General features: G+C 34.8%; 2 protein-coding genes across 5 annotated transcripts; both read right to left on the bottom strand.

The window, feature by feature from the left end:
- Nucleotides 1–5,873: 5,873 nt before the first annotated feature.
- On the bottom strand, nt 5,874–7,023 carry LOC112086104 (putative uncharacterized protein DDB_G0277003). Of its 2 annotated transcripts, XM_024154878.1 has the most exons (6): nt 6,964–7,023; nt 6,772–6,827; nt 6,524–6,560; nt 6,337–6,421; nt 6,212–6,268; nt 5,874–6,140 (listed from the first exon to the last, which is right to left on the bottom strand). In XM_024154878.1, the coding sequence occupies exons 3-6, from the start codon at nt 6,541–6,543 to the stop codon at nt 5,970–5,972; spliced, it is 333 nt and encodes a 110-aa protein (XP_024010646.1). In that variant the 5' UTR covers nt 6,544–6,560; nt 6,772–6,827; nt 6,964–7,023; the 3' UTR covers nt 5,874–5,969. The 2 variants fall into 2 exon arrangements, with proteins under 2 accessions (XP_024010646.1, XP_024010645.1); XM_024154877.1 differs by lacking the exon at nt 6,964–7,023 and having other exon boundaries at nt 6,772–6,858.
- An 823-nt stretch (nt 7,024–7,846) lies between these two features.
- LOC18015355 (sugar transport protein 5) lies at nt 7,847–11,946 on the bottom strand. 3 transcript variants are annotated; one of them, XM_006397353.2, is made up of 4 exons: nt 11,670–11,945; nt 11,264–11,583; nt 10,155–10,790; nt 7,847–8,420 (listed from the first exon to the last, which is right to left on the bottom strand). In XM_006397353.2, exons 1-4 carry the CDS (start codon nt 11,806–11,808, stop codon nt 8,010–8,012), a joined length of 1,506 nt encoding a protein of 501 aa, XP_006397416.1. In that variant the 5' UTR covers nt 11,809–11,945; the 3' UTR covers nt 7,847–8,009. The 3 variants fall into 3 exon arrangements, with proteins under 3 accessions (XP_006397416.1, XP_024010614.1, XP_024010615.1); XM_024154846.1 differs by lacking the exon at nt 7,847–8,420 and adding an exon at nt 8,464–9,558 and having other exon boundaries at nt 11,670–11,946; XM_024154847.1 differs by lacking the exon at nt 7,847–8,420 and adding an exon at nt 9,185–9,547 and having other exon boundaries at nt 11,670–11,946.
- Nucleotides 11,947–12,666: the final 720 nt, after the last annotated feature.

The following is a 12,666-nucleotide window of genomic DNA, read 5'->3' as shown; positions in this document are numbered from 1 at the left end:
CAAAAAGAAGGATGGTCTGTGACTGCTCGGCCCAGCAGGAACCAAGGAGAAGTAGGAAACAGGCCACAGTTAAGTCCCCGCGGCCGTAAGAACTCGGACCGCAGCAAAGCCATGTTTGACCACGGCCGCATCTTTCTGACCGCGGCCGGGCACCAGTTTACCGCGGTCGCGTGAGCCCTGACCGCAGCAAACGGTCGTTTAGATAAAACCCGACCCCAAACCACCCACTTCACCTCATTCCACCTCACCAAGCCCCATTCTACCTCATTCATCACTTCCCACCACCTTCCATCACCACTTATCACCTTCCCACACCTTTCCGAATGAATCCGGTCCATCTCCACCAGCATCCCGGATCTAGGTAAGTTCTCTTTGGCTTACCAAATTCGATTATCTATGCATTTTTCTCATCCAATCTCGACTTGTTTCACACTGAGGACAGTGTGATTTAAGTCTGGGGGGAGGATCTCATCCCTTTCTAATCACTTTTCTTTCATAAGTCTTGCATTATCTACATTTTTTGCATTTTCTTTCAATTTTTTTCAAAAATGGTTTTCAAACAAAATATGTTTTAAAGGGAATTGTGAACATGAATTAATGATAGTTGACTGTGTGCTTTTAGACTGTTCCTAGTGACATGATCATTCATGATTTAGGACTAGACTAGGCGGTAGCTAAGCATATTTGAAACGAAGAACCCCAAAGGAAATTAAATGATTTTGATTTAAATGAAGGAATACACTAGCTATGTTTTATTTGGACTTAACTTGGACTTAATTCTCTCATTAAAGCATTAGACCAGGAAAATGAATCATACATTCAGGACTCCTTTACCCTTCTACCACTCTCTGTTGATCCTGAATTGCTAGTTCATCTTTAGCTAGTTCCCCACCTTAACCCATCCTCTTTCAAACCACATGCGCTCTTGTTTTTAATTGTCTTATATACAGATATGTGCAAAAACGTTGGAGAGAAAGAGGAACGACATAGTTTTCAGTCACCAAGACGAAGAACTGCGATTTTTCCGGAAAATTTACCGGAAGGATTCAACAAAGGAGAAAACTCAGCTTGTCCTAGAAAAATCGCCTAACATTGGTACATTTTCGTCCCTTAGACTTTCTCTCTCTAAAAAGTTATTTCCCCTTTCTTAAAAAAAAAAAACAAATCCGAAAAGAAAAGAAAAAAGATGAAAGGAAAGGAAACAAAACCTTAAGAGAGTCTAAGAAGATCGATTTTATTTTTGAGGCAAGCTAGAGTTTGATTTTATGGAGTTTTGGAGATTATTTTTCTAATTCCCGGAAAGAATCTAAGTCTGGGGGAATAGCTGTTCACAACAAAGGAGGAAAGATTGTGCAACAACATTGGACCAGAAGAAGTGACTGAAAATTGCGGTCATCAACAGGTACTCATCTCTCTTGCGGTTTTGTATAATATCTTGCATTCTCCAGATTCATCAGGTAACCCAAAACACTTTAACTCCACCACTTACACAACCCTTTAATACCAAACGCTGTCTACCCTAGATAATGTCTTTGATGAGAACTCACTTTTGCACTTAATGAATGTAGAGAGCTAGTTGACTGGAATCAAGATTTAGATTGTTTAAGTTTTGCATGATGGAAAAAAGTGGACTAGTATCTTTTGTGTCTTGGTGAGAATTTTCTGGACAAAGTTGTGGATTGATGCACGATCTACGGTCCTAGTTTAAGAGTTCATGTCTCTGAGATTTGTGCATTTACTATTTTTGTTTTCACTTAACCAGTTTAGACTTTTGCTTTGTTTGTCCCCAAACAAAGGTTTAAGTCTTGGTGACTGAGAACTATCAGCTTTCAGCACACTTTACAGCTTGGCAATGTAACGGTTCAATCAAAAGTTACGCGAAGAGCAAGATGTCCCATAAACTAACCGTCAAGCATTTCCACCCGCGGCCAACAGCCATTTCACCACGGTCAGAGGCTACCCGACCGCGGCCAAGCATCCATTCACCGCAGCCACGTCCTTTCCGACCGCAGCCAGCCATCTCCGAGTTAGAAAGCCCATTCTGAAGCCCAAAATGATTTCCTCATTTGGAGAAACCCTAAGTGACGCCCAACATGTCTTGAGCACTATAAATACATGTTTTAGGAACCCTAATTCATATGCCCTCTTATGTTCTTATTGTTTTAGAATACATTTTAGGTTTTTCAATACTTTAGATTTTAGGGAGATAGAGATCTATCTCTTGAACCATTTTTCTTTTTTCTTCAATTTTGATTATTGCTCAGCTTTTTAATACTATGTTTTTTTTTCGTTCATCATGTCTGAGTAGTATTATTGTTGGGTTAAAGGGATATTCGATGGGGATACATGTGTTCGATGAGGATTCCATGAGCTATTGAAACGGAATCCTAGAACGTTTTCTTTTGAATTTACTTTTAATGTATGGGAGTAGCGTCATGAACTACAATCTGATTTAGATCCTTGGTGATACGAAAGTATTCCTCCGGTGTCAGATCTAGTTTGGGAGAGCAAAACAACATAGGAGTGGAAACCTACCTATGGGCGATTTGTGAATGCTGACAAGTCTTAAACATATTGCATCTTTTCTCTTCTAGGGCCAGAGTGGAAACCTACTGGTCAAGGTTGAGAGAGATAGTTGTCTATGATCACGACAATGGCGTATTCATACGTTCGTGACTTTAGTTCGAAAAGTTTTAGATAGGATCTTATTAAATTTACTCTTTAGCAATGTTTTGAATCGTTCATACCCCGGAGAGAACTTCCTTGAAACCCAACGTCTCTTTTCTATTGATTTTCATAGATTTTATTTCAAGCTTGAGCTCATCATTTTTATTCTCTTAATCAATTTTTATTTAAGCAATTAGGTTTAGCCGTTTTTCTCGTTTTAGTCGATTTCATTAAGTTTAGTTATTAAGTCATTTTTATTCTCGTATTTTCTCGTTAAGATTGGTTTTTACGTTTTAAATACACCACCAAAACCCTTACAAAACTCATCTGGTTTTAAACCTCCTTACTTTATATTTTTTCGAAGGCTTTTGCAGGAAAGATCCTCCTTCCCTGTGGATTCGATCCCTAAGTACTACAATCAATCAGTTGTACACTTGCGGCTATTGATTTCATTTAGGGTAAAATTTGACACCCTCACGCAGCAGACACATCAAAGGCATTCTGCACATGCTTAGCCAAATCTTTATAGTTCTCCCTTTTTAATTGTACCACCGTGACAAAATTTCAGGTCCATCAGAAGGATGGAGATAAAACAACAACAAGACAGCCTTGTCTGTGGTCGTCTTTATAGATTCCTTATATGTCGCTGTTGCACCCTAATCTCCCTTTATCTCCTGCCATTTCTACCGCTCTTGAATTCATCTTTGTATCGTCAAAGATCTCTCCTATTTTTTTTCTTCTTCTTCCTGTTAAAATATCACTGTTTCTAGAATATTGACTCTGATACCATAACAAAAAGAATGGAGATGTTGTATCTTCTTATTCCATTAACCAACGTTTATATACATACACGACATTAGAATATTCTAAATACGACTCTATCACAGAGGAATATTAACATAACCGAAGATATGAAAAATATATTATACGATATTTACATAAGATTCTCTAATATTTTTAGGGAGAGTTTCAGATTTGACCTTAAAATTAAAGTCAAACACCAAAATAACCTCTTTTTTTCTCTCTCCAACTTTTGCCATTTTGTCACAATTTTATCCTTCTTACTTAAAATATTAACCAAAATGCCATTATAAACCCATTATTTCGATTGAGGTCAAAAAAAAAAAAAAACCCATTATTTCGATTTTTTTAAATATTGGCTAAAGTCTCATTGGACCTCCTAAAACCTTTTTTATTACAATAATGCCATCTTCTTCAATACCTTCAACCACCATGAACAACCTCAAAAACAGAATAAATGCTTCTCAACCAATTTTAAAGCTGTAATAGGTTAATATGAAAGCTCATACACTCATAACTTTCCATATTCTTTCCTAATTTCTTCTCTAAAACTTCTGGGCTGAGTTACAATGTCAAAGGTTATGCATTTTTGGTGATTTCAGCTTAATCAAGACCTGGGTTGTTTTTTTTTGGTCAAATTTAGAGTTTTGGGTGCATGAGAGACCTAAAAACAAACTCAAAACTGATATAGGTAATGATACACTTCAATTTTGGTAATATCTATATCTGTATCGCGAAAGTAGACTTTATTTTGAAGTCTACTAGTCAACATAAGGTTATTTTTGCAATTGACTTTCTAAAAGTAGACTTCATTAAACTTCACGAGAAGTCTACTCAATATCCCTTGAAAACAAAAAAAAAAGTTTAGTAGACTTCGTTTGAAGACTTAAGAAGTCTACGAAAGAAAATAGGTTATTTTTGTAGTTGACCGTATTTTGACTTTTTAATATAGACTTCCGTATGAAGTCTACTGTTTACGTCTACATAAAAAGTCTACGTTAAAGTTATTTTTGTAGTTTGACCAAAAACGTATAGGTCATTTTAGTGTTTGACTATAGTTTTAAAAAAAATAAAAAAATTCAAAAAATTCTGAAAAACTTTAGTAGACTTCCCAAAGAAGTCTAAAACCTGTAGACTTCTTTGGGAAGTCTGCTTATATTTTTCGGTCAAACTTAGAAGGAAACTTTTTTTGAGTAGACTTCACAGTGAAGTCTACTCTAAAAATTCAATTGCAAAAATAACCTATTTTTTTCGTAGACTTCTATTAAAAAAGTAGACTTCAAAAGTAGACTGTCAGAGAAGTCTACTCTTGCATGAAGTCTACAATAGAAGTCTACTTTGTTAGTCAATGGCTCGGTCAAATGCTAAAATAACTTTTTTGGCCGGAAGTCTACTTTTGAAGTCTACTGAAGAAAAAGTCAACGAATTGGTCAATTGCAAAAATAACTTGTTTTTAAGTAGACTTTTTTAGTAGACTTCACTATGAAAAAGTAGACTTCTCAAAGAAGTCTACGTTTGAAGTCTGTTGTAGAAGTCTACGTATTGCAGTTTTTTTAAAAACGCATTTTAGACAAATTTGTAAAGTATTTTTTTATTTTTTTGGATTAGAAATGTTTTTTATTAAGTGATTGAACTACCCAGTGAATTTCATTTCATTTCATTCGATATTTATTGTTGAATCAGAAGTTTTGATTTTTAAGCTACTTAGCTTATCAAAGTAGACTTCAGTAGACTTCTCCAAGGAAGTCTAATTAGGAAGTCTACTTTTTGTATTTATTTTAAAAACGCATATCTTAAATATTTATAACGTTTTTTTATAATTTTTAGGATTTGACATGCGTGTTAGCAATTGATTGAATTACTCAATGGCTTTCATTTGATTTAAATCGATATTTATTGTGGAATCAAATTTTTTGATTTATGAGCTAATTAGCTTGTAAAAGTAGACTTCTCCAGCAGTATACGGATGAAGTCTGCACGAGAAGTCTTCGCATTTGTTACTTATGTGGTTGTCATAATATGGATTGTAATTACATTTGCTAATATGATTTTTTTTTGTGTTTTCTAATAGAGAATATTTCAATTGAGAATAGGATGGAAGAAAACTTGTATTTTGTGCAGTGTTTTTATATTCTTCTTCAGTCTTGTTTTAGTCTTGTTTTTATCTTATTCTCAAGCTCACTCTTGTGTTTATCTTTCTGTCTCTGACCTGAGTTATGTTTGAATTGTGTCTGACCTTTTCACTTGTGTTTGAATTGTTATTAATTGTTTTGTCTCAGTTTGAATTGTGACTGATAATAATTTTGTTTTGATTCAAAGATTCTGCTTAATGACTATAACAAGAAAAATAAAACATTATGTATAAAATAGTATCACCATTACATTTAAACTATATACAAATCAAGTTCAAGACCATTACAATTGATGACCACAAAACTAGGATGACCATTACACTTTTGACCATTACAATGATTCAAAACTATATTTTCTTCATACATTGGTCATGAAGAAAAGGTATCATGCAAAAGCAACAAGGCCAAGAACCACCAGTGAGTGTCTTTATGTGAATGTAGTTTCCGCAACAAAATGCAAGAAACATAGTTTATGTGATTTCTCTCTAAATTAAGTTTCATGTTAACAAGAGTTAAGAGATCTCCGTCTGTTAGTATCACCTGAACGAGAAGAAAATGCTTTGTAATTATTATGAGAACTTTGATAAGAACTAATAAGCAATTAGGGATACCTTTTTAGCCTTTACATGTGCAAGGAAAATTCCGACCATACCAACTCCAGAACCAACCTAAACATTATATAATAGATCAGAACGTAAACATCATCCGTGAATAAGCTTCATGATGTTGAACTCACCTCAAAATAGGTTTTATTGGCGAATAAGTCTGGAAAAGTTAGAACAAACTCTGACAGAAACAGACTTGATGGCCAGATGGAAAACCTGCTCATAACCCACGATCCAAGGTCAGCAATGTAGAAGGAGACTCATGCATCTAAATGAATCTGTGGCAATCAAATAATCATACACTAAGAAGATTCTTACCCGGTATCTCCTTCAAGCATGTTCAACCATTAGCAGCCTGCACCGATGCAAGAGTTTATCATACAGTAACTTGCCCATTACTACTACTCAAGATTCATATTTTTTCAGAGAGAACTGATAGTGAAATCGTACTTATTAATTCGGCAAACAACTACCAAAATCTTAACAGAATTACTTCACAGAAAGCTTCCAAATTTCTGAATGTCTAGTACTTTTCCGAGCAGATCAGAGCAGTAGAATTTACTTACAGCTTTTACGCAAATTTCCCAGAAAAATCTCTAGACGCTTTCAGTAATTAATCCTCCTGTAAAAACCTCACAAACAAAACGACATAGAGAATCAAATATCAAATAGACAAAGCAGCTCACATAATCACAGATCAAACCAACGTTTCCTTAAAACTAAAAGCAGAGTAAAATCTTAAGAGCAGAGGAGAAGACCTCGCGTGGAGTTCGTTCACAAGCAGATCTAGAAAAACCGGTGTTCTCGTTGAATCTCTCGTTGAATCTAAAATAGCAGAGGAGAAGCACCGTTGTTCTAGAGAGAGATTTGAGTTTTTTTTTTTTACAAAATTAGGGTTACAAATCGTAGATTTTCTTTATATAGGGAGGTACAATCTTGGTTAAATTAATAATTTTTGGTTCAAAATTGTTGGTTCAAAAATGAAGTCTACTTCTTTTAAACCTAAATAATAGATTTTTTTCTTCTTAATTTAAAAACATAAATTTCTATTTATCAATATGAAAAAATAATTTATGTACATTTGGGTTATAATTACGAAATTTATGAATGTAATTTTGATACCAAATTAATTTTTTCTAAATTTTAAAATTATTTTTTTTTATTTAATTACTTAGTAGACTTCATTTCGATAAAAGAAGTCTACTATTAGACTTCTTTCTCTCTTTAGTAGACTTCGTGAGGGTGTAAACGGTAATTAGGATATCCGTTTTTTTTTTGTCATACAGGATTAAATGGTCTTTTCACTACCCTTTTAGGTTATTTCTACCAAATATTTTTTCAGGAGTCTACTTTGTATTCAAAATCAAGTTTTAGGTTATTTTTAGCAAAAACTCCATATTTTTATCTCGTACAATTTCGGGTTCAAGAGCTAGTCCTAACAATAATAATAAGGAGAATTCTGTTTTTTTTTCATTGAAAGACTCGGATAAAATCAATAGAATATATGTAATAACCTAGAGATTTTACATGTTACGGGTCTCATTGACCTAAACATACCAAATAGAGAACCATAAATCACAAGATTATACACACACACAACAATAGAAAGATTCTGGTCATAATATACATACATATACGATGCTATTTTGGTGATCTGAACCAACACATTAAATATATATACTTTTAATTAATCACAAGTACATACAAAAAATAATTATATATATATGTAATATATCCATGAAAGATGCAAACTATTGCAGCTTCTTTTTGTTTCCCAAGGTTTTCATTTTCAAGTTAAAACCGGCTAGTTAAACCGTCGCCAAAACCAATGTTTCTCCCAAACTTGGTACATAAAATCCACATGAATCCCTTTGGTCTCCGGTAAAAACATCACAACGAACAGCGTCATTAACAAAATCCAACCGCCGTAAAACAAGAATGCACCATACTTGAAACCGCAGAGAGTTGCAAGAAACGTCTGCGAAAGAACGAACGTTACAGCAAAGTTCACGGCAATGCTTAAGCTCTGACCAGTTGGTCGCAACTTGAGCGGAAATATCTCACTCGGAACCAGCCAGTTCAGAGGACCCCATGACCAACCAAATCCAGCTGCGTATATGCACAGCAACAGCACCACCGTCACGGCGTAGCCTTTCGTCATCTCTCCGTCTCCAGAGGCTCCCACTGTCACCGCTAGCAACACAGCCACTGCGACCTATACATTATACGAGTTTATCCATGGTAGTTACTGATGATGAAGCTAAAATTTAAAACACGAATTTTAAAATTGAACTATAAATCTTTAAAAGTAAAAAATAAAAATTGAACTTTAACTCCAAGGAAAAAGAAAAAAAGAAATCATCAAAACTAAATCTCAAACCCGAAAATAACAAATAGTAAATTGTTGAAAGAATTAAATTATGTTTTAACTTAGACTTTTTAAGATTTTTTTCTTATTTAACTCTAGCTCTGACCAAAAAAACTATATGTGGCCATGTTTTAAGAGACTACAATTAAAAGATATAAAAAAAAAAGACTACAATTAAAGCAAAACATTTGTTTGTTCTATAAATCTGCTATAAACAGGTCATGATGTCATGTGCAAAGACTCAAAGTATTGTTGGTCAACACCAACCCAAACTAAATTTGGTGTGCTGAAAAAATTCGAACTAAAATACGGTGCCAATAACTATTTTAATTTCATAAAATTTCAAATTTCCTACCTGAACTCTAATGTCTATGTCAAAATCTACCTTGACTAACTTTTATGTTAGTCAATTGTTAAAAAATGTTGACGAGGCATGATGAACGACGTCGTTTTTGTAAAAAAAAATTCTAAATTTTTCCTCTTTCTGGACTCGAACCTAAACATGCAAACCAGTTGAACCGTGATACATATTCATTTTTCTTACAAATTTATTTATTTATTATTGGTATGTCTGTCTAAATTCAAAAAAAAAAACAAAACAATGGCATATTCAATTAGGGGTAAATTAAACTACCAAAATAGAATTAGGGTTAGAAAATTATTCTTCTTCATGGAGTTCCATTGTCGGAGCATTCAGAGGCTGCAATTAAGAGGGAACTAAGCTCAATTTTATGTTTGGAGAATTGCGGCAGCAAGGAGACTTTGTTTCCGATGGCGTGATCGTGTTTTTGTGGTAAGGTAAAATGAGTTTCCTGATGATTGATTCGGCTTCGGAGTCATTGGAGGCTAGAGTCGGAATCTTGTCGTTGGGGATACAGAGGGACAGAGAGATTCTGGTGCTGGCGAAGGATTTGGTGACTCTTAGATCCATGTCGAAGTTTTTGACATGTTTGATGGAGAGAAAATTGAGCTTCCTAATAATGATCTTGATAGTATGAAAGGGCATATCAGTAATATATAAATATGTTTGTTAGAAATACCAATGATGACTCACGGTTCAATCGGTCGATACGTTTGACTATAGTTTAAAATGTTTCAAGTTCGATTATAGGAAAGAGGAAAATTTTTAGATTTTTTTACAAAAATAACGCGTCATGTCATGTTTCAAGTTAGATTTGTTTCAAGTTCACACAGTATCGTTTTAGTAAAATGATAACATGTCGACATGTGAAGTCATATTTCATCATGCTTTGTTAGCATTTTTTATACTAACATCAAAGTTAATCAAAGTAGATTTTGACAGATATATTAGAGTTCAGATAAGAAATTTGAATTATTTTAGAATTCGGATAGTTATTAACATCGTAATTTAATTCAGATTTTTTTCGGTATATCAAATTCAGTGTAGGTTGGTTTTGACCATTTTTCCCTCTAAAACGATACTGTGTTTATGTAAGAGCTACGAATAATAATTTACATTAAAACTGTTTTTAATAAATAATTCGTTTAAATTGTATTCATATATTTAATTTATAGAAATAAATTGTATTCATACGCATTAATCGTATAATTAGAACGCACCTGGCAGACAAACATCTGAATACCACCAGCAATGAACAAGAACCGTCTACCAAACCGGTCAATAACCATGGTTGAAACAAGAATCGAACCGAGATTAACCAACCCAAGTATTAACGTCGCAATAAGAGCAGGACCAGAACCAAACCCAACCGATTGAAAGAGAACCGGAGCGTAGAACGCATTAACCGTAATCCCGGTTAACTGTTGAAAAAAAGGTATCGCCACAGCAACCACAAGCTGAGGCCTGTACCGTCTTTCCAATATCGTCCTAAACGGCTCAGCTCTAGCTTCTAAAGCTAACTGGCTCGACTTCACCAGCTCTGCTAGCTCGGCTTCCACGTCAGCTCTGTTCTCGGTGCCACGTAGATTAAACAGGGATGCACGAGCTTGATCGTGTTTCCCACGCGCCAAGAGACTAGACGGTGTGTCGGAGATGAGGAGACATCCGACGGTCATGATCGCCGCTGGTACAGCTGCAAGGCCTAGTGAGATACGCCAGCCGTTGCGGTGGTTGGCCGTGGCGTAGTTGATTAGATTGGCTGCTACAACTCCGAATCCGATGAAGAAATTAAAACCGGAGTTGAAAGCTCCACGCCATTGCGGTGGTGCTACCTCCGATAGATACACCGGAGCCGCCTAGCGTGTTTACGTTATAAAAAGATTAGTAATTTTTTTATTAAACCGTATTCGTAAAACTCAAGGCATCTCAAACTAAAATGCATAAACCGGTCCAAACCAAACCAAAATTTGTTTATATGCTTTGATTTATTGTATAACCCATGAAATTGAAACCAGTGTAACCGAATTCAATCGAATCGAATGTACCGAAATTTAATAAAAGCATATATAAATATATTACTTAGTTGTAAAATGATTTAAATCATTTTTTATTTATGGTTAATTTACGTTATTTCAAAATCCAAACTGAAAACCAAAAACAAATGTGATCAATCCCAACCAAAACCAAACCGAAATACATGGTTTTGTATGATTTTAGTTTTTGTAAAGTCCAAAAAAAAAACTTAACAGAAAAAAACAATATTTATATACATACTATAAATATAGTAATGTAGTATGGAATGTAGTGATATTGAAGGTTATATAGCTACTTGGTTAGTGAAGCCAACACCAAATCCGAGCAATATCCGACCGGAGATGAGCATGGCGATATTGGCAGCAAAGCCATTGATGACGGCACCAAAGAAAAAAGTGAAACCGCCAAGAATTATGGTGGTGCGGCGACCGTAAGCCGCCGTGAGACGGCTAGCCACTAAGGAAGCGACTAAGCCAGCAACATAAAGACTTGATGTGAAAGCCGTTAGAAGTTGGCTATCATAGACGCAGTACACATTTGTCTTAGCTTCTGAAGCTTTTGCAAGAACCGATGGAAAAAATTTCTCAAGAAACGGCTCCATCGTCGTCACACCCCCTTTGTTAAAAAAGAAATTAAATTAAAATGTTATGATTTTATGTCTTCTTTCGAAACTTAATCTCTCTCTCTTTATAAATTGTAACCTGAGATTCCAATGTCGTAGCCAAAGATGAGACCGCTTGAGGCAGCCACAACGCATGTTATGACAACTGCTGTTGTGATCTTGGCGTTTATATTGCCGCCGGAGCCGGGAACGTCAAGAGCTAATCCTCCGATTGGCATTTTCCGTTTGCCTTACGCATGCATTTCTACTTTTTTTTTGTTGTAAAACAAATGGACAAACATAAGTGCATTAAAGATAGCTTTTAGGTGAGTGTCTTTGGTTAGTTGGTGTTGTGACTTGATGGTGCAAAGTGTGCTACCACTTATCTCCTAGTTTTAATGGCGTAACCGATAAATGTAGTATAACAAATTTACTAGTTTCTTTATTGAAAAATAAAATAAAACATTATATCTGTTTATATGGAAGATAATGGAGTTGGGTATAACCACCGTTCTATAAATCGGCCACTTAGACGCTCCTATGCCGCTTACACGGCCAAAAGCATCTAGACGTCTTGATTTTGGTTAAATCGGATAAAATTCCGTTAACGGGTGGGTAAATCAACAATGTAGTTAAGACGTTTAATTAATCGGTTTAGACGACTGATTGATCTGTATTTTATTATTATCTTAATTTTGTTTAGTATCCGAAATGTAAAAATAATTAATTCCCTGATTAGCATGTACAGAATTCTTTGACATTGGATATAACATATTAAAGCTTCTTTTGATAAGGACGTTATGGGACAGAAACGGATCCAGAAAAAAAAAAAAAAAAAAAAAAAAAAAGAGAAGATAAGAATATGAAAATTAATTCCAACACAAGACAAAGTATACATAATGGTTGTTTGTCACGAGTTGTCCATTGTGGTAGGAAGAACCAAAGACGTAGGCAGCACGTATCAATGTTTTTAATTCTAGAATTTATTTATATAGCTTAATAATTAACCGTTACGATCATTTAGCACATCAAGAAACCACCATTTAGCTGGCCTTTCCTCATAAAGAAGTTTTCTAAATGTGTAACATCTGCTTTTG

The sequence above is a fragment of the Eutrema salsugineum genome, unplaced genomic scaffold, assembly GCF_000478725.1.
Source record: "Eutrema salsugineum unplaced genomic scaffold, Eutsalg1_0 scaffold_23, whole genome shotgun sequence".
In the NCBI taxonomy this organism is placed as follows: Eukaryota; Viridiplantae; Streptophyta; class Magnoliopsida; order Brassicales; family Brassicaceae; genus Eutrema; species Eutrema salsugineum.
This window is presented reverse-complemented; position numbering and strand designations above follow the sequence as displayed.

Bases quoted from the DNA above. Each gene is read 5' to 3' on its own strand.
- LOC112086104 (XM_024154878.1), bottom strand. From the start codon at position 6,543: ATGCTTGAAGGAGATACCGG. The intron at 6,422-6,523 runs GTAAGAATCTTC...GGTTATGAGCAG, and splicing joins ATGCTTGAAGGAGATACCGG to GTTTTCCATCTGGCCATCAA. The intron at 6,141-6,211 runs GTATCCCTAATT...CTTCTCGTTCAG, and splicing joins CACATGTAAAGGCTAAAAAG to GTGATACTAACAGACGGAGA.
- LOC18015355 (XM_006397353.2), bottom strand. From the start codon at position 11,808: ATGCCAATCGGAGGATTAGCTCTTGACGTTCCCGGCTCCGGCGGCAAT. The intron at 11,584-11,669 runs GTTACAATTTAT...TTTTTAACAAAG, and splicing joins CTACGACATTGGAATCTCAG to GGGGTGTGACGACGATGGAG. The intron at 10,791-11,263 runs GTAGCTATATAA...TAAACACGCTAG, and splicing joins GTGTTGGCTTCACTAACCAA to GCGGCTCCGGTGTATCTATC.